Raw genomic sequence first — 22,017 nt, 5'->3', positions numbered from 1 at the left:
GAATGAAATCTTACAAATCTCCTCAAAATCTAGTGGAACATCTTCCCAGAAGAGTGGAGCTTATTGTAAGCGCTAATGGAGACTAAATGTGGAATGGGATGTTCCCCATACTATTTTATGATCATGTGTAAGGGGAAGTGGTAGTGGCTCAGGCGTAAAGATGTTTGACTTCTGTTTCGAAAGGTTGTGAGTTTAAATCCCAGCACCACCAAGCTGACACTGTTCAGTTCTAAAGTATAAAATAACAAAATCTAAATGACTTATTGATGTCTTTTTAGAGCAATTTCTTCTGGGAATCGAGTGATAAAGAACTCTGCCAAAGCGAGGGAGTTTTGTTTGACTTGCAGTAACAGAGAGAACGTTGCTCTCGCCTCCTTTTTATAACAAATTGCGGAATGTTTTCCGAGGGCCCTGATAGCTGCACTTAGAACTAGACATAGTCGCCTCTAAACTTTGTCCTGGAGACCTTTCGTGTAACTGCAGGCCGTCTTTCATACTCCTTTTTATACCCTATCGTATGTTTTCTCCCTCTGTCCGCCCATGACTCCATATGTTTATTTTTTTGCCCTCCTCCTTTGTTTTTATCCCTCCCTGGATACTCAGTTTGGCGCTGCGCTAGTTTTCCTTGTAGAGGCTTCTGTTTCTTGACTATCGATGCTAATCGGTATGATTGGTCTTTTAAAGGTTTTGTATATGTAACATATTTTATGCTCAAGAGCACTTGGGATATGCAGCAGGATAATGTTCCGAAACCCACCAGCAAGTCCATTTCTGAATGGCTCAAAAATTAAAAATTAAGTGGCCTTTTTTAAAGTCTGGATCGAGATGTTGTGGTTCATTCTCGAAAATCCTGTAATGTGACTGAATTAAAACAATTCTGCAAAGACGAGTGGGTCAAAATTCCTCCACAGCGACATGGACCCGACGCCAATGGTGGCACAACCAGTTATTATGTATAGGGGGCAATTACTTTTTCACATAGGGCCAGACAGGTTTGGACAGTTTTTTTCCTCCTAAATAAAGAAAATCATCATTTAAAAAAACTGTACCCAATTATCTGAATCATTGAATATGGGGAATATAGTTAAGTTGTGTGAAATGAATAATTTGATTGTGACTAATATGCAAAAAAACAATTATAAATAATTGTAAAAAAAAAAAAAAAAATCAGGAAATAGTTTTTCACAGCACTGTATTACTGTATGGCAGTCAAATCCACTGTTTCAGGATGAATTTGGATCGAATAATATTCCTGCTCAGTAACAGGATGTCAGTTTCATTTTATATATATTTTTTTCTTTTAATTGGGTCCCCATGATCTGGCAACCCCTCTTTTGCTTTTGTGCTGTTTATAAAGTTTTTTAACCTAAAAACGGCACATCTTAAGTTTTTTTCCCCCTTTTCTTTTCACGTCTCCATTCTTCTTAATTCTCCTGTATTCTCCTCTACTTCCCACAGGAGTAACCCTATAGGACCACTTGACCTGGCCGATGACTACTTCTTGGCTTCGTATGCCATTTTGTTATGGCCCCGCGATAATGCTTTCGGAAGGTTGTAATTTCAAAAGTATGCGAGCAGCCCTTAGGACCGGTTGCCATAGTTGTGCGTGGTGGGGCTGGAAAACAACGTTCAGGAAGCCCTTGACGGTAATGCAGTCACGTAGAGAGAGAGAGAGATAGAGAGAGAGAGAGAGAGAGATGGCGATTCCTTGCCTCGGGTGATTTAGATTTTTCCTCGGGTTGTCAAAGAGAGAGAGAGATGAGACCGAAAGAGTGCTGTGGAAATGGATGTCCAAATCGTCTTAAAGAGCTGTCTCATTGTGCATAGTGAAGATATGGTACCATAATGACCACATCATTCAGGCCTCATATATATGACTTATGAGTAATTAAGACTTTTCTGGACTGTTATGCACCTTAATTTCCATACTATAACCTTCTAATGCATTAATCCGATTTGTACATAAAACAACAATTTAAAAAGTTTTACTTGTTTTTTGTTGTTGTTTTTTTTGCTCCATTTTGAACCCAGACGATTAGCGAGGGTCGACACTCAGTCCGTATCACGGGCTTGAGCACCATCGACTTCCGGGCCGGATTTTCCAGGACGCACACGTTAGACTTCAAAAGAACCTCCAGCAGGCCTGTACAAGGTTTGAAGTGGTTCCAGGGTTTTGTCTACATTATAGAGGTTTAATAATGTATTTATGGCAAAACACATTCGTAGAAAATCTAGTGTCCAAGACTAAGGAACGACCCCAGGTAGTCGTAAAACAATTCCGCCTAACATTTTAAAGAATCAATAACCCTAAACCCAAAAAACTTTTTTTGAACAGAAAAACTTAAGATCATGTTCTTAGAATGCAATGTGTTTTATCTTCAATCCTCATACCATTAGATAATGATCTCACTTTCGTTCTTACACACATTTCCACACGCAGGCATCCCGACCTTCATCCTGTTAAACACGACAGGCCTGTCCCGTCCCGCACGTGCCAATAAGCTGGAGCTCCTGAGCATCACTGGTGCTGTGATAAAGACCTTACCTATTCACTACTATCCTGAACGCAAGCCCTATGGCATCTGGAACATCACTGACTTTATGCCCCCTAATGAAGCCTTCTTCCTCAGAGTGACTGGCTACGACCGTGACGGCTTTCTCTTTCAGAGAGTCTCTAGCGTTTCGTTCTCTAACATCATTCCAGGTCAGACACAGGTTCTCCATAGAACATGCAGCATGAAATAAATCACATGGAAATCTGATTTGAAGCTAATAAGATTTTTTTTTCGATGTTTTTTTCTCCCAGGTGCCCCAAAAGTGAGCATGCCCTTCACCACTCCAGGTTACTACTTGCAAAAGGGTGAACTTACGTGCCATGTGGACAGTCTGATCCCCTTCACCCTGCGCTTCAGTCGAGATGGTGATCGCCTGGGAGTCGACCAGATCTTCAGGTGCATTCTTCAGATACCATAAATATAGAATTCTCCCCCTTTACAGGAGCTAAATGGTGTATTAAAAATACGTTTTTTTGTCCCCCGTTTTTCTGCTTTTGGTTTACCTGAAACAGCGAGTCATCCAACGTGTCATGGGAGATAGCTAAGGTGTCTCTTAAAGATGAGGGCTTCTATGACTGTATCGCCATCAGCAGTGCTGGAACTGGGCAAGCCCGGACCTTTCTGGATGTTTCTGGTAAGAATCTTGAGTCAAATTGGGTAGGAGGTAGAAGTGTGAGGTGGTAGCTAGTTTGGTGGTTCAAAACTTAGTATTGACCAAGCTGTCCTTGAGTGGTTAAGGCTCTAGGTTACCAGTTGTAAGGGTAGGGGTTTAAGCCACAGTATTGCCAAGCTACCCATGTTGGCCCCTTAAACAAGGCCCTAATGAGAAAAATGGTAGTTTTGGGTTACTGCTCAGAAGGTCGGTGGTTCAAACCCTACTAAGCTGCCACTCTTGGGCCATTGACCAAGGCCCTCATTGGAAATGGAAGCTCAGTGGTTAAGGCTCTGGGTTACTGTTCAGAAGGTCAGGGGTTCAAGACCCAATATCGCCAGACTGCCACTCTTGGGCTCTTAAACAAGCCCCTTATGTGAAGTAGTAACTCAGTGGTTAAGGATATGGTTTACTGATTGAAAGGTCGGGGGGTTCAAGCCCCTGTACTGCCAATCTGCCACTTTTGGGCCCTTAAGCAAGGCCCTAACGGGAAGTGGTAGCTCTGGGTTACTGATCGGAGGGTTAGGGGTTCAAGCCCTACTATTGCCATGCTGCCACTCCTTTGGGCTTTAAACAAAGCCCTAATGGGAAGTGGTAGCTCTGGGTTACTGATCGGAAGGTTGGTAGTTCAAGCCTCAGTATAACCAAGGTGCCAGTGTTGGGCACTTAAGCAAGGCCCTCAACCCTCTGTACTCAAGGGGTTCCATTTTATGCATTCTGACCTATATGATATATGCTAAGAAAAACTTTTACTGTGCTGTAATGTACTTTTGACAAATTAAAAAGCCCCATTATGGATGTTCAGATTTGTTGGAGTGTTTGATAAAGTGTGAAATCTGCATTCTCTCTGGTCAATTTAAAAAAACAAATCTGTTGTGAAAAACGTATATAGCATGTGTGAAAGCTGCTCACGTCAACACTCCAAAAGTGCATGAGCAAAAACAATCACTCGAAGCAGATGTAATGAGGCAGCTCTTCCCTGCATGAGAATGAATCCTTGAGTATTCATGCCAAGTGTGAAATTGCCCCAAAAACCCAACATGAGAGGAGCTCAGCATTCCCCGGGTGAAATTGGATATGCAGTATTATTTCATGTTCACTTAAACGAAAACAGTTCTTGCTGAGTCTGAGTTAAAGGCTGGGGAGTGTGTTCTCTTAGATAATTCAATCTCTCTAGAGGTTATCATGCCTTGGGATTAAAGGGATCGTACTTATTCTTAGAGAGAGACTTTGACAAAAGTGGTTAAGGCTCTGTGTTACTGCTTGAAAGGTTCAAGCCCCACAGTTGCCAAACCCTGCTTATCTTGGGCTCTTGAGCAAGGCTCTTAACCCCTAATATAGCACTGTCCATGGGTGCTATATTATTGCTGATCCCAGCTTCCTAATATCGCTTGGATATGTGAAGAAGAAATTTTCACTGTGCTGTAATGTACATGTGACAAAAGTACCTTTATCTTACAAATTTGCATTGCTAATGCAATTGTCATGAGGCCACTTATAGCTCCATGATGCATAAACAGTGACAGCCAAACTCTTTTCCTCCCTTCAAATTAATGTGTCTCTGTCGAATAATCCCTTCTCAAATTCTAATCCCTTGCAGTTTCCTTTTCCGCCATAGATCAGATAGGCTTTGCAAAACTGTCAAGAGTCACACTGTTGAAGAAAAATTTGTTGGACAGCTGAGGAAATCTCTGAAGTGTTTGCTGATTCTTTGTGTATTTGTATTTGTGTTTGTCTGGGTTTAGAGCCTCCACCGGATATCGCTGTACCTTCCAATGTAACAGTGTCGCCAGGCTCCATCGCCTTGCTGACCTGTGTGGTTGCTAGCACCGTACGTTTCAACCTGACCTGGCAACGTGCCAACATGGACGTCCGACTGGACAGGCGTTCTCGTCTCACTTCCAACCTTTCTCTGGAGATCCTGCGTGTAACACCGGATGATGCCGGCTGGTACAGTTGCGTCGCCGCTAACGAGGGCGGAGTCTCGGCTTCTCGTGTCTATCTCAGCGTACAATGTAAGTGCATAGGCTCCCCATCCATTCTAAGTTATTCTAAATGTCCAGAAGGGGCAGAGCTTTCCATAACTAGCCATTTCGAACACGAGTCCTCAGATTTCCTCACAAGCCACAGTATGATTTACGCTCCTGGAACTAGGATTTCTGGCACAAATTGTCTCAAGCACCAGATTCGTTTTCAGAAAAGCCCTGCTCCAGTATTTCACCCTAATAGCTTGGATGTGTGAAAATGACTTACAGCTGCACCGGATCGCTCTGACAAATGCTGTTTCTTTCCGTCCATGCAGTGTCACATGGTTTGTACAGGGAGAGCTAAGTCTCTGTGTTAAACTCAAAATCTTAAGAACTTATTTCCAATACTACCTTTGGGAAGATTTAATTTCCTGTTCTTGTCAAACAAAAAGGTTGTTGCAGCCCCACATTTATGCATTTTGGCCAGAATTTTTTATTTTTTATTTTTTTTTATTCTGAATCAAAAATACAAAATATCAGCTATGTATTTCAGCTAGATATACCAATCGAGACATGAATCAGTCGCAGAGGTTTTTAGAAGGCTTCATTATTAACCGGACACCCTGGAACCCCTGCCCCCTTTCTCCTCTTTACATGAGTCATCTTTTGTGTCCTCTCGATTTCGCTTCACAGGATTTAATCAGTGTACACAAAATAAAATATTGTGAACACCTGACCAGAAGATTGCTATGTGCCCCTTTTTAAACATCCAATTCACACCTTTAGTCCCTATTTCCTGTTATAATAACTTCAACTCTTCTGGGAAGATGTTCCACTAGATTTTGTCAAGATTGAGAAGGCCCAGGGTGCCCTTTCAAGTCATCCCAAAGGTGTTCAATAGGGTTTGAGGTCTATAGCTCATTGTATACGATTGTATGCCACTAAGTTTGTGGTAAAAGTTTAGGGAAGAACCACAAACGCTTGGAAAAGTCAGGTGTCCTTTGGATTTGTGAATACTTTTTTACTATATGATGTATACTCCAGATTAAAAAAAAATTAAATAGTAATGATAGGATTATTATACAATATAATTTTATAATTGTATAACTTATAATTGTATAAATGTCGAAGCCACTTTACCCTAAACTTATTTCCACTATCTATTACTTTTTCATTTCTTGTCAAGTTTTTCAACTGGAGATCACTTGACTGTCAGTCTCAGCCTTTCAAACAGCTGTCACACACGCTGTGTGTGTGTGTAGTAGGTAATCACCACCTGTTGAGACCCCTGTGCTGTCCTAGTCATTATGACCTCTTTGAAGTGGGACTGCTGACATAGTGAGGCCCGGACAGGTCAACGACAACTGCCCCAACTTTGTATACACACTTTTCTCTGGTGTCTGTTCCGATCTAGCTCCTTACCCTTGATTACAGCATGGATTTCCTGACTTTCGGAACCATACGAAGCCAGTCACAGGTTTATTATTACTTGTTATTAAAGACAGTCAAATGCTATTGGATGTAAGGCACAGGTCTGAGGGAGACATTAAAGGCATGAAAATGTGTGTAAGGCTGCCATAGGCTGGATGAGAAGGCGACTTTTGAGCGGGATGAGAGCTGGCTGAGCTGTTAAATATCTTGCCTGAGGGAAAACTGTGTCTATTAGAGTGCGCTTTAGTGACTAAGACTCGGGATAATTACGGCTTTATAGCCAAGCCAAAAATGAATGTTAGGTGACATCCGACCAGGCTAAACCCGAATGCTCAACAGCCACATGTTTAGACTCAGAATTAGCAGTGGGCTCAGTCCGACACCAAAGACAAGATCGAAAATTGCTGTTTCGGTTGCAACAAGTCAGTCAAAAAAATTTTTCTTTTAAGGCCACATCATATTTACTTTTTTAATGGAGGTTGGTCTGTAACAGGAAATGACAAAGTGACTACTATTATTGTGGAGATTTCATGATGATTTTAAATGTATTTATATTGCCTCCTATGCTACTTCAGTTTATTGCTTTGTTATGCACAGTACAGACAAATGAGAATTACGTTTTTAGATATATATCGCCTATTAAAAGAGCATTAAATGTTCATTTTAGCATTATTAAAAACTAGAGGTCGACCGATTTTACCAATACTGATAGCTAGGTTGGTTCCTACCTGTACTTGCCGATAATCGATTAATCAACCTATATTTAAAAAAAAAAAATGTTTGAAAAAACAAGCACATGTAAAATAGTACTGAAATTAATAAAAAAAAAAAAAAAAAAAAAAAAAGTACTGAATCATGAAAATGTGTTAAAAAAAACTATGAATATATCAATGAATCAATATAATTGTATAATTAAATACTATTATAAATAGTAAATATAGCGCGATACAGCAGTCGCACGTGTAAAAAACCAGCATGTAGGGTCAGTGATTTGCCTTTAGAGGCCGCTCTCTCAATGAGAGGGGACCGTAAGCCGGAAAAACTATCGGTATAGATTTTTGCCCATAGTTCCAGTGCTTTGACTTCTAATTATAACTAATATAAATTTTTGTATAAAAGCCAACCTTTGTTTTCAAATACAGATGTGTTATGAGGTAAAACATATATTTTACATTTAATTATCAAAATATGTCTCTGGCATTGATTAGAGGGCCGTTCCAAACGTGGTTTGCGGACCCCTGTATTAAAGAATGGTAGAATGGAATCCTAGACGTTCTAATTCGAATTGAATTAGTGTTTCAAAATTAACTGAAATGAAAAACTAGTTTTTTGTTTTATTGTTAGCAGAAATTAAAGATAATGAATTGAAAGTATTTTCTTTTCCTTTTCTGGAATTTAAATCATACCTGATATAATACCAGAAGGTCCCAAATTTCTAAAACTTCTATTTGTTTTCAATCCTTGAGCAGAAGGAAACAATAAAACTATGACTATGATTTTTTATTTAATTGATAACAATAATAAGACGATATTTTGCTGAGTTTGTTCTTGTGGTGGTAACCTAAGGACCACTGTGGACATCTGACTCCTAAAACCTTTGATAATAGTCATATTCTGGGTGGGGGTCAGTTCATAGCAGTGACAGAGATGAATCATTTCCAATACGTTTAAATAATTCTTTTTTTATTTATGGGCATTTAATTAACTTTATAAACCCATTTAATTTTTTCTAAAAGTGTGCATCATCTTTTGAGTCTTAAATTTTTTTCAGCCAATTAGAATAATATGATATTTTGACTGTAACCAAGTGAATGAAAGTACACTTGTAGTTGAGGTGAAGCGATAACAGAAACAAATGCTTCCCAACATTTAATGGAAATATAAATGAATTACAGACGCATTACATGTCAGTTTAGAATGAAATGTGGTTAAAATCAGTGTGATTTCTGGCGAATAAATCATTCCTGGACGTGCTTTTCTAAGGAAAGGAATCCATTTCAAAGTTGTAACTGTAACAAGACCTTATTTTAGTTCTTACGTGTAGAGCATGTTGAGCTTCCCCATTGAAAACTGAGTGACTGTAGGTCCTTCAGAAAAAGTTTACGTTCTTCTGCAGTAATTAAACCCTTTAATCCTTTTCCTCATGTTGGAGAATATACCGTTGATGTCACCCAGATCTTTGGCGAGGTGCAAATCCGTGCCTCTGCTCAGGTCTGGAAAGCAGAACAAAGGGAAAGAGAGTCTGTAAATCAGAAACTGGCAAAAGAAAAAAAGTCAAGGGCCTCTGTAGAACTTGGCATTTGGAAATAAAAAGTAACAATGAAAGCAGACCCTCGTGGAGTTACACATCGTGAAATCAGAATCGGGAGAGTCTGGAATCAATACTTGTGATTCTGGGATCCAGTGGAGAAGAGAAATAATATATATATGTATATATATGTATATTGTATTGGGGCATGTTGTACATTAAGAACTCAAATCCACCTGTTTTTCTTTGCCAGCCCGGCCGATAGTAACGGTGAACCCGTCGAACCAGACTTTTAGTACGGGAGATGAGGTGCGGCTCAAGTGCTCAGCGAAAGGCTATCCCACTCCTACAATGGTGTGGACCCATAACGACATGTTCATTACAGGCTCCAGTAGGTAAGTAAGGTCTCATACAATGTTGTGCAAAAATGTTGCCGTTTCTTCAGACTTTCTGGGTGCTAACATTGCATTGTTTTTCCAGGCACAGGATGATCCCAGATGGGACACTAATCATCAGGGGCAGTGTGCAGAAGGATGCAGGGGTATACGGCTGCCTGGCCAGCAATGCAGCAGGGATGGATTCGAAGACCGCGCTGCTTAGCTACATCGGTCAGTAACATGTACCACAGAGGTTTCATCCTCTTCAGTATTGGTCAGGGTTGTGGTCAGTGATCGAAGTGGATGGGTGGGGTATGTGGGGTTTACTATATTCGGATTGTTATTTTTTCACTCCATTCAAGTGTGCAAAAAGAACACATTTCCATGAACCTTTTCCTGTTTAACTCTTATCCTGTTCCCGAATTCCAAGAGTCTCCCCAGGTGACAATCCTGAAGCCCAGGCTGCTGGTTGGCTTGGGACAGACTGCTATCATGGAGTGTACAGTAATGGGAATTCCACAGCCAGAGGTCCTGTGGTACAAAGGTAGGATTCCATGTTGTCCACGTAAGATTCCATGTTGTCACCATTTGATGTTATAATAAGCTCTGTTCTTCTAGTAAGATTTTCTACTAAATTTTGCTAATAGTTTGGGGACCCTTATCCTATCCAATTGTGAGCCTCGAACTTTGTGGTAACAGTTTGGTGAAGAACCACATACGGCTGGAAAAGATCGGTGTCCCCAACACTTTCGTCCATATTGTCTTTATTAGGAAATGAATTGTATTGTAGGTTCAAACAGTCTCCCAACCCCCCCCCCCTAACAAACTTGCAGGTGACAGGCAGGTAAAGATGTCAATGTTCGTGAGCGTGGATCCGATTAGCGGCACTCTGAGGATTCAACGGGTCGAATCGGCCGACGCTGGAGATTACGCGTGTGTGGCGGTGAACCTGGCAGGCACGGCTCAGGCCAAGATCAGACTGGACGTGGGCTGTAAGCAAACACAGAAAATTCGTAATTGAAAAGCAATTAAATTCCACCTTTAATCATTCTCTTTTTCCTCCTTTCCCTCTCTCTGTCTTTATAGCCATTCCACAGTTCACACGGCAGCCCGCCGACGTGGCAGCAGACATAGGCTCTAATGTCACCTTGTCATGTCATGTCCAGGGCCACCCTGAGCCCCGCATCACCTGGAGAAGAGAGGACAACGCTGCCCTTTTCTCCCGGCACCGTGGCCACAGCACTGTCACTCAAAAGAGGGATGGAGAACTGCAGATAACTAGTGAATATCCTACCAAGCTATTATTTTTAGCCCTTTCTCCATCGCATATACAGGCTTCCTAGCATACACATTGCAGCATTTGGCAGACACACTTATCCAGAGCACTCAAAGGGGGTTAAGGGCCCGGCTCAAGGGCCCAGCAGCTTGATGGTGGTTAAACCCATGACTTTCAGAAGTTGTGTCTTAGCCCCTGAGCGATTCACTCCCCTAATGGTGAGGTGGTAGCTTAGTGGTTAATGCATTAGTCTTTGGATCCAAAGGTTGTGAGTTCAAATCTTAGCCACACCAAACTGGGCCCCTGAGCAAGGCCCTTAACCCAATAGCTGTGGATAAAGGTATAAATGTAAATGTACATCTCTTCCTAAAACACCCCACCTGTTCATTATCCAATAATTACAGGGGCAGCATAGGTCTTTGCCCCTGTAGGCTGTATGTCTTATGCTTATATTAAGATTTGTAATCTTGCGTACCAGTGTAGATTTATTTATTGCTAGAGACTCAAAGCACTTTTGTAAGTCGCTCTGGATAAGGGCGTCTGCTAAATGCACACAGGGTTTCGTCTTGAACTTTGAACATCTTGATGACGTTGCCTTAAATAGGTAATTAAAAAAAAGAAAATCAAAGAATAGAGGAGGCGGAGCCTCGACAAACGTTTGCACCAAAAGTAGACTTTTTTTGTTGGTTTGAAAAGCTTTATGCTTAAGCCTGCTTAAAAAATATTAATATTTGAAAAACATAAAGGTGAGAAAGGCCTGATTGAGATGGTTTGTACATGTGTAGAGGAGGGACTTGGGGTATATCGGTAGGAGAATGCTGAGAATGGAGCTACCAGGAGGGAGGAAAAGAGGGCCACAGAGGAGGTTTATGGATGTGGTGAGGGAAGACATGCAGGTAGTTTGGGTGAAAGAGGCAGATGTACAGGACACGGGAGGTATGGAGACAGATGATCTGCTGTGGCGACCCCTGATGGGAGAAGCTGAAAGATAATATATATATAAAAAAATTTTTTATATATCCTACATAAATTATATTTTTATCCAATATATCAGATCAGACTAAAGTTTAAAAAACAAAACAAAAAAATGTATTATTGAGTTGAGTGAATATCTTAATCAAAGCCCAAAACCTTGAATCTTTGCTTCAAATTTTTTTATTCTTATATTTCTTATATTTATTTCTATATATATTTTTTTTAGCCTTTGGTTCAAACTCGATTTTCTGCTGCAGCTTCCTGATAAATTTATTTTTTTCCAGACCTCTGGATTGAAGACGAGACCACGTATGTGTGTGAAGCTCAGAACCAGTTTGGCAAAATCCAGGCCAAAGTCCAAGTCACTGTCACAGGACTGGGTATGGGATCTAATCTATCATTTGATTCAGTTCGGTTTTATTTGTATAGAGAGTTTTAATGATGGACATCCTCCCAAAGCGGAGATAAAGATTACACAATTTGAATGTAAACCGATCAGGCAGAACATTATGACCAGCGAATTGAATGCCACTGATTATCATATCACCTGTTAGTGGGTGGGATATATTGGGCGGCAAGTGAATATTTTGTCCTCAAATTTGATGTGTCAAAAGCAGGAAAAATTAGCAAAAAGCATCAGAGCGTGGGTCAGAGCATCTCCAAAACTGCATCTCTTGTGGGCTGTTCTTGGTCTGCAGTGGTCAGTATCTAACAAAAGTTAATTGGTGAGTTAGTGAGGAAAACCTCCATGAGACGGTACGAGGAAGAAACCTTGACAGGAATCAGATTTGAAATCGAACCCGTCCTCATCTTCCCCCTCTTTCTTTGATTCATTAATTCAGAAATATTTACTCTATACAGTATTTTTACTCTAAATCCGGTTTGATGAAATGCAATCCATCAAGCCTAATGCCTGATGAATTTCCTGGCTGGAAAACTACATTTAAATGTTATATATCAGACTTTCCATGCAGTTCTCCCTACACTCCCAGCTAGACTTCACTCTACTGACCGATTTTTTTTGGACGGTTGGACCTGTGGGGCTTCCTTTGGAACCTGAATGTGCGTTTTTAAGCACTTATTGTGAGATGAAGTCTCAGAGAACTTTCGGTTTGGCAGTGCTGATATTCCGAGGCCATGTTGGGTAATGAACTTTGAATGCTGGAAAATTGAAAAAGTTAAAAGGTTATTTTAGTCCTGTTCAGTTATGATATGCAACTAGCTGTGCGAGTAGGTGTGTGTGCGCATGTGTGTGTAGAGTAGTCAAAGGAATGCTGCTTCGTGCAGAAGTGAATGACCAGATGTGACCATGCACAGGAACATTCATGTTCTGTGTGTGTGTGTGTGTGTGTGTGTGTGTAAGGTTGTGGGTGTATATGGATCTCCTAAATTCACTGTATATGTGACCAAGAGGAGAACTTTACTTTAAAGGTTCCAGCTCAGCTGTAGACTCCAAGAATGACTGGAATGTAGAAAATATCTATATTTTTAGTGATCAAAGAGCTGAAGAAACAGCGACGGCTCCAAGTGCAGGCTTTTTTTCATCTTTCCGGGAGATGAGGTCTCGTCCCACAGGCCTACCGGACTTCAAAGCTAAAGCTGGCTCATACAGGGGAAAAAAAAAAATGAAGAACGTGCATTATTTTTTTTTATTGCAATCACTTGCGAAAGCTCAGCTCCAGTGGTGGACAAGTACACAACCCATGTAGATGAGATAAAGTAAAGATACACTAAATTCTTGCTCCAGTAAAAGTAAAAAGTGTCCCACTTGAGCAAAAGTACTGTAGTTTTTGCCTTTAAATGTACTTAAATATCCAAAGTCTTATGCAAAAAGACTCGCGTGTTATTATCAGCACATTGATCTATTAATGGAATGGTATTAATGAGTCAAACACTGATATTTATTCCAATTCTCATTATTTTCTCATGTCAATTCACAAAAACTGGAATTCATCACTGCAATATTTATCTTCTCTTATTAGAAATCAACAAATGTATACTTTAGAACAGGGAACATATTCTGTATTTATGTCATACTCATAAGCTACACGTTCTCACAGTGAATTATTGAGCACCTACAGTATAAAGTGTGTTTTTGCACAAAACAAGTGATTAGCACGTTGTATTTCTAGCTAATAAAACATCAGTATAGAACATCTGTCAGTACATTACGGAGAGATTTGTACGAACCTTATAGAGCTGTCTTGCAAACATCTGTGTGTGTGTGTGTGTGTGTGTGTGTGTGTGTGTGTGTGTGTGTGTGTGTGTGTGTGTGTGTGTATGTAGTCATCCCCGTGATAGCTCCGAGTCCTGCAGAGGTCAGCGTGATCGAGGAACAGCAGGTCACGCTGCCGTGTGTGCTCCTGGCTGGAAACCCGCTTCCTGTGAGACGTTGGCTCCATGACAGCATCCTGGTGAGACTCGAGACTTTTCTTTGAGTTCTTTATGCTGCTGGATGTTCTTTACATCTGCAATGTGTGTGTGTGAGGGACAGGTGACGTCAGGGCCGTACCTAAACATCCGGCGTGATGGCAGTCTGCAAATCGAGAGAGTCGGCGTGCAGGATGAGGGGCAGTATACATGCGTGGTGGAAAACGTAGCAGGAAATAGCAATCACACCACCACCGTGAGCGTTTATGGTAAGATATACATTAGTATTGAGATCATAGTGTCTCCGGGTTACTGATCAGAAGGTCAGGGGTTCAAGTTGCCACTCTTGGGGCCCCTGAGCAAGGCCCTTTACCCTCTGTGCTCCAGGGGCACTGTATCGTGGCTGATCGTACACTCTGGTCCCAGCTTAAGGCCTTGAGAATCACATAGCAATCTTCTGGCCACTTTTGTGCAGACACCATAGCAGTCCTCCAATCCTTGATTGCTATTACAGTTCCTAATGAGTTCCACCACCATCAGGTTCATGCTCTTCAAGCTTCATTCAAGAGCGTCATGTCATAGCAAAAAGATTTTATACAACTAAGCAATGTTTCTTCATACATTAGCGATCCTGAGATTAGGGTTTAGACTAGAAACCGATGGTGGTCTTCAGTTTTTTGTAGCCTATTTCTTTCTTACTTTCTTTTTACTATCTTTCTTTATTATGTTTAGTTTTTCTCACTTACTTTTTCTTTGGGTTTTTATTTTTTATTTTTTACTTTCCTTCTTTTAATTTTTTCCGTTCTTTCTTTCTTTCTTTCTTTCTTTCTTTCTTTCTTTCTTTCTTTCTTTCTTTCTTTCTTTCTTTCTTTCTTTCTTTCTTTCTTTCTTTCTATCTTTCTTTCTTTCTTTCTTCCTTTTTATTTGGTTTTTTGTTAGTTAGTTTGTTTCTTTCTTTATTTTTCTCCTTTGTTTTTTTTTCTTTGTTTTCTTTCTTTCTGTTTTTTCTTCTTCTCTTTCTTCTTTTTATTTCCTTTCTGTCTACTTTTATTTAATGTATTTTCTGTTTGTTTGTTTGTTTGTTTGTTTGTTTGTTTCTAAATGTTTTAAATGTTTCTTTCTTTCTATTTAATTCCTTCTTTTTGTTCTTCTGTCTTCTGTGTTTACTATCATTATCTTTCTTTCTTTCTTTCTTTCTTTCTTTCTTTCTTTCTTTCTTTCTTTCTTTCTTTCTTTCTTTCTTTCTTTCTTTCTTTCTTTCTTTCTTTCATGTTATTTGTGGTTATTTAAATTACAGTAGCCTTACAGTCATTGCTATGCAGTCCAGTTGTCCTTGTCTGACCTCTCAAATAAACTGAGTTCTGACCAGTAGAATTGCTGTTTACTGCAGGTTTTTTTTTCTCCACACCAAAACCTGAGGAACTGATGGAGAACTCCTGAGCTGGATTTGCTTGACTGTACACATTGTGCTGCTGCCACACCATTGTCTGATTGTATAGTGAAAAATCAGAATAAAGCTTAAAGATAAACCAAAAGTTAAACCATTTGTGTGTGTGTGTGTGTGTGTGTGTGTGTGTGTGTGTGTGTGTGTGTGTGTGTGTGTGTGTGTGTGTGTGTGTGTTTTCACTCCAGTGATGCCCACTATACAACATGGCCCTCAAGTGTTCAGTACCATCGAGGGAACACCCATTTCTTTGCCATGTCGTGCCCGTGGAGTGCCCAAGCCAGACATCACCTGGGCTAAGGTATAGCCTTTCTTTCTTTCTGTTATCTTTCTTTCTTTCTTTTTTTTTGAAGGTTCAAAAAGTGTTGGAGTGTTGTAAAGTGTTGGACTTCTGATCGAAAGGTCATGAGCTCAAATCCCTGCTCCACTAAGCTGCCACATTTGGCCCTTTAATCAAGGCTTTTTACCCTCAGTTTATTAAGTAGTATAAATAAGATAATAAGTCTCAAGAAAAGTCTGCCAAATGCATTAAATGTAAATGTAAATACCTCTGTGCACAAAGCCAGCTACATGAAGATATGCTTTACATGGGTTGGATGTCTGTGGAAGATCTGATTTTGATCTGCTGTAGAGCTCAAACCCTACTGAACACCTTTGGGATCAATGGGAATAACATCCCAGGCCTCCTCACCTACTTCATGTACCTCGTTTTACTAACACCATTGTGTCCGAATGAAATCACACAAATCTCCACATAGACTTGAAGTGTATTTCTTTTTATGAGATGGTAATAAGTCACACATGAAAGATTTCGCTTCCTTAATTCCATCTTTAAACTATTTCAAGCTTAAAACAAACAGCAAAATAATAGGATTAATAATCTTATATATGATGCAGTGATTTGTTCTGGCATCCTTCCTCTTTATACCGCATTTATTATCACGATACAAATCAGATGCCAGGAATGCTATGGCCTGGAGATGGAGATTAATCTTGAAATGTCCCACTTTATCCAGATAATCAAAGGGCTTTGAGCAGAAAATGCCACGTACTGCATAGCCTGTATATCCGAAACGTAGAGGATCGTCCAAGAGATCGTTTCACTGCTTTTAGAATAAACACCTGACTGTCAAACGGATTCTTTGTGTAATGTGTAGATTAGGATCAGGATTTGGACGACAAATGTGCAACAAATTATTCTCGTGGTTTCTTTTCAAATCCTTTTGGACTCTACTATTTGTTGTTACAGCATGGGGAGCTGCTGGATCTCGCGAGCGGATCGTTCTCTCTGGAGGAGGACGGGAGTCTGGTTATCGAGTCACCCGGGGGAAACGAATCTGGAGAGTTTGTGTGCACAGCCACCAATGCAGCTGGATACAGCTCCAGGAAGGTCCAGCTTACGGTCTATGGTTAGAGCATCCAAATGTCTCATATGTGTCTTCTCATATGTGTATATATATTATTGGCACCCTCGGTATGGGTAAATAAATGATATCTGGGGCGAATTTGCACACTCTGGCACTGAGATATGATTGGTAAAATAGATGTCTTTATATCTTTGCTTCATTCAGCTTTCAATTAACCATGTCCCTGCTGAAGAAAAACACCCTCACAGCATAATACTACCACCACCATGCTTCACTTTTAGACTGCTTTTGGCAGGTGTCTGGTTTCCTCCAAACAGTGTAAAATTAGTTTTTATCAGACCACAGAATCTTGTTCCACACAGACTGAGAGTCCTTCAGCGGGCTTCCATGGGTTTTGCACCGAGGAGAGGCTTCTCGCCACTCTGCCATAAAGCCCAGATAAAAATTAATATATCCACTATTGTGACAATTTCTTGCATATAAGTTTTTTCGGCATCTCAATGTCAATTAAAGCTTTTTAAACATTTCTCGGTGTGGCAATAATGTTTACTTTTTTTTTTAAATAGGAAATTGTAAATTTACAAACGTTAGATTTCTGTCATGGGAAAAAAAAATCTCTCGGTGCCAGAATGAGCTAATTAGCCCCAGTTATTGTTTATTTACCCATACCAAGGGCGCCAATAATTTTGGAACGGTTAGAGCTTTAACCTGGTCTTTTGCTTTATCTATAATAGACTCTGCCATGAATTCTTTTTCATAGGGAGGTCTGAGTTTTTCTTTGTCTTTGGTTGTGTGTGTGCTTGTGTGTGTAGTGAAACCCAGGCTTAGTGCTGGTGTATCTGGAGATCAGTCGGGATCAAGGGATCCATTAGACATGTCCGTGATGGTGGGTGAGGATGTTACTCTCCCCTGTGATGTGCAGAGTGTCCCACTTCCCATCATCACCTGGGCCAAAGACAAGCAGCTTATCTCCCCTTATTCAACCAGGTAAACATGAACATACATGCCCACACACAAACAAGCCCACACACACACACACACACACACACACACACACACACACACACACACACACACACGCATATATAGATAGATAGATAGATAGATAGATAGATAGATAGATAGATAGATAGATAGATAGATAGATAGATAGATAGATAGATAGATAGATAGATAGATAGATAGATAGATAGATAGATAGATAGATAGATAGATATAGTCTGCCATTTCAGGTTATGTAAAAACTGACCCTGAATGTTTTTAAGTTATAGTTATTAATAGAGGTTGAGACACCGATTGCTGAAACTGTTGGCTATCTGCAAAAATCCATACTGATAGTTTTTCCGGCTTGTCTTTACGAGACCGGCCTCTAGAGGCAACTCACTGATGCCACGTGCTGTTTGTTTTTACACAGGCGAGACTGCGTGCTGCACGGAGAGAGCTATATATTTTTTTTATATGTAATTGATTAGATATCTAATTATATTTATTAATTAATATATTTATGTTTATTTCATTTAGCACATTTTCATGATTCAGAATTTTTTTTTTCAGTACTATTTTGCATAAATCCCTTATGTTTGTTGATTCATTTGTCGGTTATCGGCAAGTACGATCAAACCTACCTATCGGTATCAGTAAAATCCACTACTGGTCGACCTGTAGTTATTAACATAGCCTAATTATTTGTTAGATTCACCCACCAACCAAATGCACATGCATAAGAATAGTGAGTAAAGGTTTTGATTTCAATAGCAATCTATAAGAAAATTATGCTAATTTGTCGATATGGTGCAGAACAAAATAAACAAATTTAGCATTAGGAGGCATAATAAATACATTTAAAACCATAATTAATACAATAATACTGTAGTTACTCCTTGTCATTTTCTGCTACACCCCTGGGGACCCCTGTTATAGGCTTTTATTGTGGGTAGATTTGTAGGGAGGGTATGCAAGCTTGACATGGCTCTGATTGTACATGTGTTTACAATTATGTGTTCGGCCTAATCTGTGCATTTAGTGCTAGCATTAACCCCCCCTCCCGTGCCCCTCCGGCTTGTCTGACAGACACACTCAGCTGCCCTCAGGCTCAATGAAGATCACAGAGACCCGTGTGACAGACAGCGGCACATACCTCTGTGTGGCCACCAACATCGCTGGCAACTTTAGCCAAGCTATCAAACTCAGTGTCTACGGTAAGGCCCAGGTTTGAATTTTCTGTGAATTGAGTGTCACGATACTTACAGTAGACAGGACCAGGACATTCTCACTAGTTAAGAAAAATTCATCTATTTTACCCATTAAACGGCACAGAAAGTTAATTAAAGTAACCCGCTTTATGGCGAAAATGACCAATGGCAAAAATGACTTTACCGATTTTTTACCGATTTTTCTGGTTTTGAAACCGCTGTCATAACAAGAGTGGCCTCTGGAGGGGAAACTGTTTTTTTTTTCATGTGAGACTGCGGTGGATACTACAGGCCCAATAAGAAATAGTGGGACCATTTGACCAGTGGTAGATGGGTTGAAAACAAGTCCTGTAGCTGTTTTATTTTATTAGCTGAAGAGGTTGATCTGCCAGAATGTGTTGCGATAATCAGGTCTTGAGATGAGAAGGGACAGAACGATTGACCCGTGAGGATAGAAATAGACAAATTCTCCTGATGAAAGAGAAATCAATAGAAACGTGTCAAATCAGCAATGTGTAAAGGAAGCCATGCCTTCAGTGACCAAAGGGAAGATTGGAGTTGTCCCTAGAGATCACAAGATTTAGAATGGAGATGAATCACTTGGAATAAAAAAACTTGTATTTTTGAAGCATGGTGATGGGTGCATTATTCATTATAGCTGGGGCAGGAAGTGTATTTTCAATAGATGGTATATTAAATTGCTCCAAATATCAAATAGACTTTTTATTGGCTACTTCACTCATGTTATACAGTATTTGTCCCAAAAAATGCTGGCGTGTGCCCAAGAAGGAATAAAAGTAGCTGCCATGATTGTATTTCATTTCTGGCTTTGCTTGCCATTACCAACCTCTGCATTTTCATTAAGCACCTGTCCACGTTTTCCATCCAGCGTATACGTGCATCTTATTCGCTTAGCACATGGAAGCACGTGTACGCCCAGGTGATAAACGAGTCCCCTGGCATTAGCAGTTCCTCTTGTTACAACAGAATGAACCGGTCAGCTCCAGGTAACAGCTGACTGGTGCGACTCATAAAACCGCCAGTCAGAATCAAACCCTGCTGAGCTCCGAGGTGTGTAGTTTATTACACCAAATGGAGACCTGCTGTTGTCCATTTTAAAGCCTCTGCTTGGTTTTCACAGGTGTGTAGTGCTGTAGTTTTATATATTGACTATAGCAGTATTTTTTCTTGATGGAATTTTTTATCTTTTTGCCCTAGTAAGCATCTGCTTGTGTGCGCATGTAGGTTTCAAGTGACACTGTGCAAATGATGACTGAGAATGTGTTTCATTTAGTGTGGAATGGTTGAGATTATAGTAATTTAGGAAAACAGAAAAGGCCAGACATTAAAACCACAGAAGGCAAAGCTATAAAACAATGTGCAGACCCTCAACCGCAAGTGCTAAGAATTTACAGTTACATTTATTGCATTTGGCAGACGTCCCTTATTCAAAGCAAATTATTTTATTGATATGACTAAGCAGTTGAGGGTTAAGGGCATTGCTCAAGGGCCCAGCAGCATTGGTGTTACTTGGACTTGAACTCACAACCAGCACTTTTTCTATGCATTAGCAAACTTGGTGGTTGCCTAGGACACAACAATCTGGGGACGCCCTAGTGAGAGCTTCCTACTCTGGCGCTGCCCTCGCCCATGCTCATTAGAATTATCTACCTGTTTTTCTGCTAAAGTTTATTATATAGTACATGTTTACATACTTACAACCAAAAAGGCTGAAACGGCCCTGCTAAAAACCTTCCAATCAGAAGTCGCGGATGAGTGTCTCCTACCCGAGTGTCCACTGAAGGACATCACTATTGTAGCAATCAAAGGAGAAACGCTTTGGTTTTCAATGCTCTACTCAAAACCAATGTGTGAGCTTAAACAGCTAATTAAACTCACAACCTTGGATGAATTCACCTGATTGATTTTGTCCTCAGTTCCTCCACATATCCTGCTGGGGCCACGTGTCATGAAGGTTCAGGTGGCCCATTCCATTGACCTGCCTTGCGTGGCGCAGGGAGTCCCCCAACCTTCTGTGAGCTGGAAGAAGAATGGCACAGCCCTGGTGGCAGACGGGACTCGTTACAGTCTCTCCTCAGACGGAACTCTGACTGTCCGACAGGTGGCGCTGTCCGATGAGGGAGTTTACACTTGCGTAGCCAGCAACCTTGTAGGACAGGATGAGGCTGGGATTCAGTTGCAGGTCCAAGGTGAGGCATTGAGGGTGACACACTGCAAAAAAATAAGCGTCTCAATATAAGAAATAAATGCATGATTTAAGAAGATTCAGACTAGAAACAAGTCAAATGATCTGGCAGAGCAGAAAGATTTTTATACTTTAACCACCATGTACCTAACTATCGTTTGGTCCTGTAGTTCCCCCTGTAGTTGAGGTCTCTGAACCCCCTTTCAACAGTCCCCTGCAGGAAAGAGTGGCAAATCAGCGCATTGCATTCCCTTGCCAAGCTAAAGGTAATCTAGCATCCTACACAACTCATTGAAAAGAACTAAGTATATCGAATACTCCCTTACATCACATTCTCTGATCATGTAGGTCTTCCTCAGCCAGTAATTAAGTGGTTTAGGAACGGCGAGGAGCTGACTGGGAATGAGCCCGGTGTGTCCATCTTGGAGGACGGAACTCTGCTCATCCTGGCTTCGGTGTCGCCGCTGGACAATGGAGAATACACGTGCACTGCTGCAAATGATGCTGGGAGTACCGAGAAGAAGTACCAACTGAAAGTCAACGGTAAAACTATCTAGTCACTAGATGATGAACGATACAGTTTTTATTCCTATTACGCCAATTTTTTCTTCATCCTTTTCAGTGCCTCCTGATGTAAGAGATGGTAGCCTGCCATCAAATGTCTCAGTGGTGATGAACCAGCCCACCAGTTTGGTCTGTGACGTCACGGGAACTCCTCCACCAGTCATCACCTGGTTTAAAGACGGCGTACCGGTGTGTGACCTACAACCATTCGCTCGTTCTTTTGGTTTTATAAGAGAACCTTGTACGATAATAATAATTTATAATATAAGCCGGAACACACGGAAGTATGGAATAAAGGAAAACAAGATCTAGGTGTTTAGTAGATTTCAAGTAAATACCCTATGGAGGCTTTTTTTGAATGGGATGTTCAAAATGCACATTAAAATCTTATAG

General features: G+C 40.6%; 1 protein-coding gene across 2 annotated transcripts in view; it reads left to right on the top strand.

The window, feature by feature from the left end:
- The window catches only part of hmcn1 (hemicentin 1), an 84,966-nt gene that overhangs the window by 23,773 nt on the left and 39,176 nt on the right, over positions 1-22,017 (top strand). For both annotated transcript variants that reach the window (XM_083534922.1, XM_083534921.1), the window contains exons 7-27: positions 2,032-2,152; positions 2,441-2,704; positions 2,807-2,951; positions 3,068-3,189; positions 4,953-5,222; positions 9,107-9,248; positions 9,334-9,461; positions 9,661-9,774; positions 10,064-10,222; positions 10,317-10,511; positions 11,766-11,861; positions 13,768-13,895; positions 13,976-14,120; positions 15,484-15,596; positions 16,545-16,704; positions 17,475-17,649; positions 18,733-18,860; positions 20,792-21,064; positions 21,231-21,326; positions 21,409-21,603; positions 21,683-21,813. In XM_083534922.1, the coding sequence (XP_083391048.1) occupies positions 2,032-2,152; positions 2,441-2,704; positions 2,807-2,951; positions 3,068-3,189; positions 4,953-5,222; positions 9,107-9,248; positions 9,334-9,461; positions 9,661-9,774; positions 10,064-10,222; positions 10,317-10,511; positions 11,766-11,861; positions 13,768-13,895; positions 13,976-14,120; positions 15,484-15,596; positions 16,545-16,704; positions 17,475-17,649; positions 18,733-18,860; positions 20,792-21,064; positions 21,231-21,326; positions 21,409-21,603; positions 21,683-21,813 (3,300 nt within the window). The remainder of the gene's footprint in view (positions 1-2,031; positions 2,153-2,440; positions 2,705-2,806; positions 2,952-3,067; positions 3,190-4,952; positions 5,223-9,106; positions 9,249-9,333; positions 9,462-9,660; positions 9,775-10,063; positions 10,223-10,316; positions 10,512-11,765; positions 11,862-13,767; positions 13,896-13,975; positions 14,121-15,483; positions 15,597-16,544; positions 16,705-17,474; positions 17,650-18,732; positions 18,861-20,791; positions 21,065-21,230; positions 21,327-21,408; positions 21,604-21,682; positions 21,814-22,017) is intronic.

Source organism: Silurus aristotelis, assembly GCF_946808225.1.
Source record: "Silurus aristotelis genome assembly, chromosome: 29".
NCBI classification, from domain to species: domain Eukaryota; kingdom Metazoa; phylum Chordata; class Actinopteri; order Siluriformes; family Siluridae; genus Silurus; species Silurus aristotelis.
The sequence above is the reverse complement of the archived record's forward strand: the minus strand, read 5'-3'. Positions and strand labels throughout refer to the sequence as shown.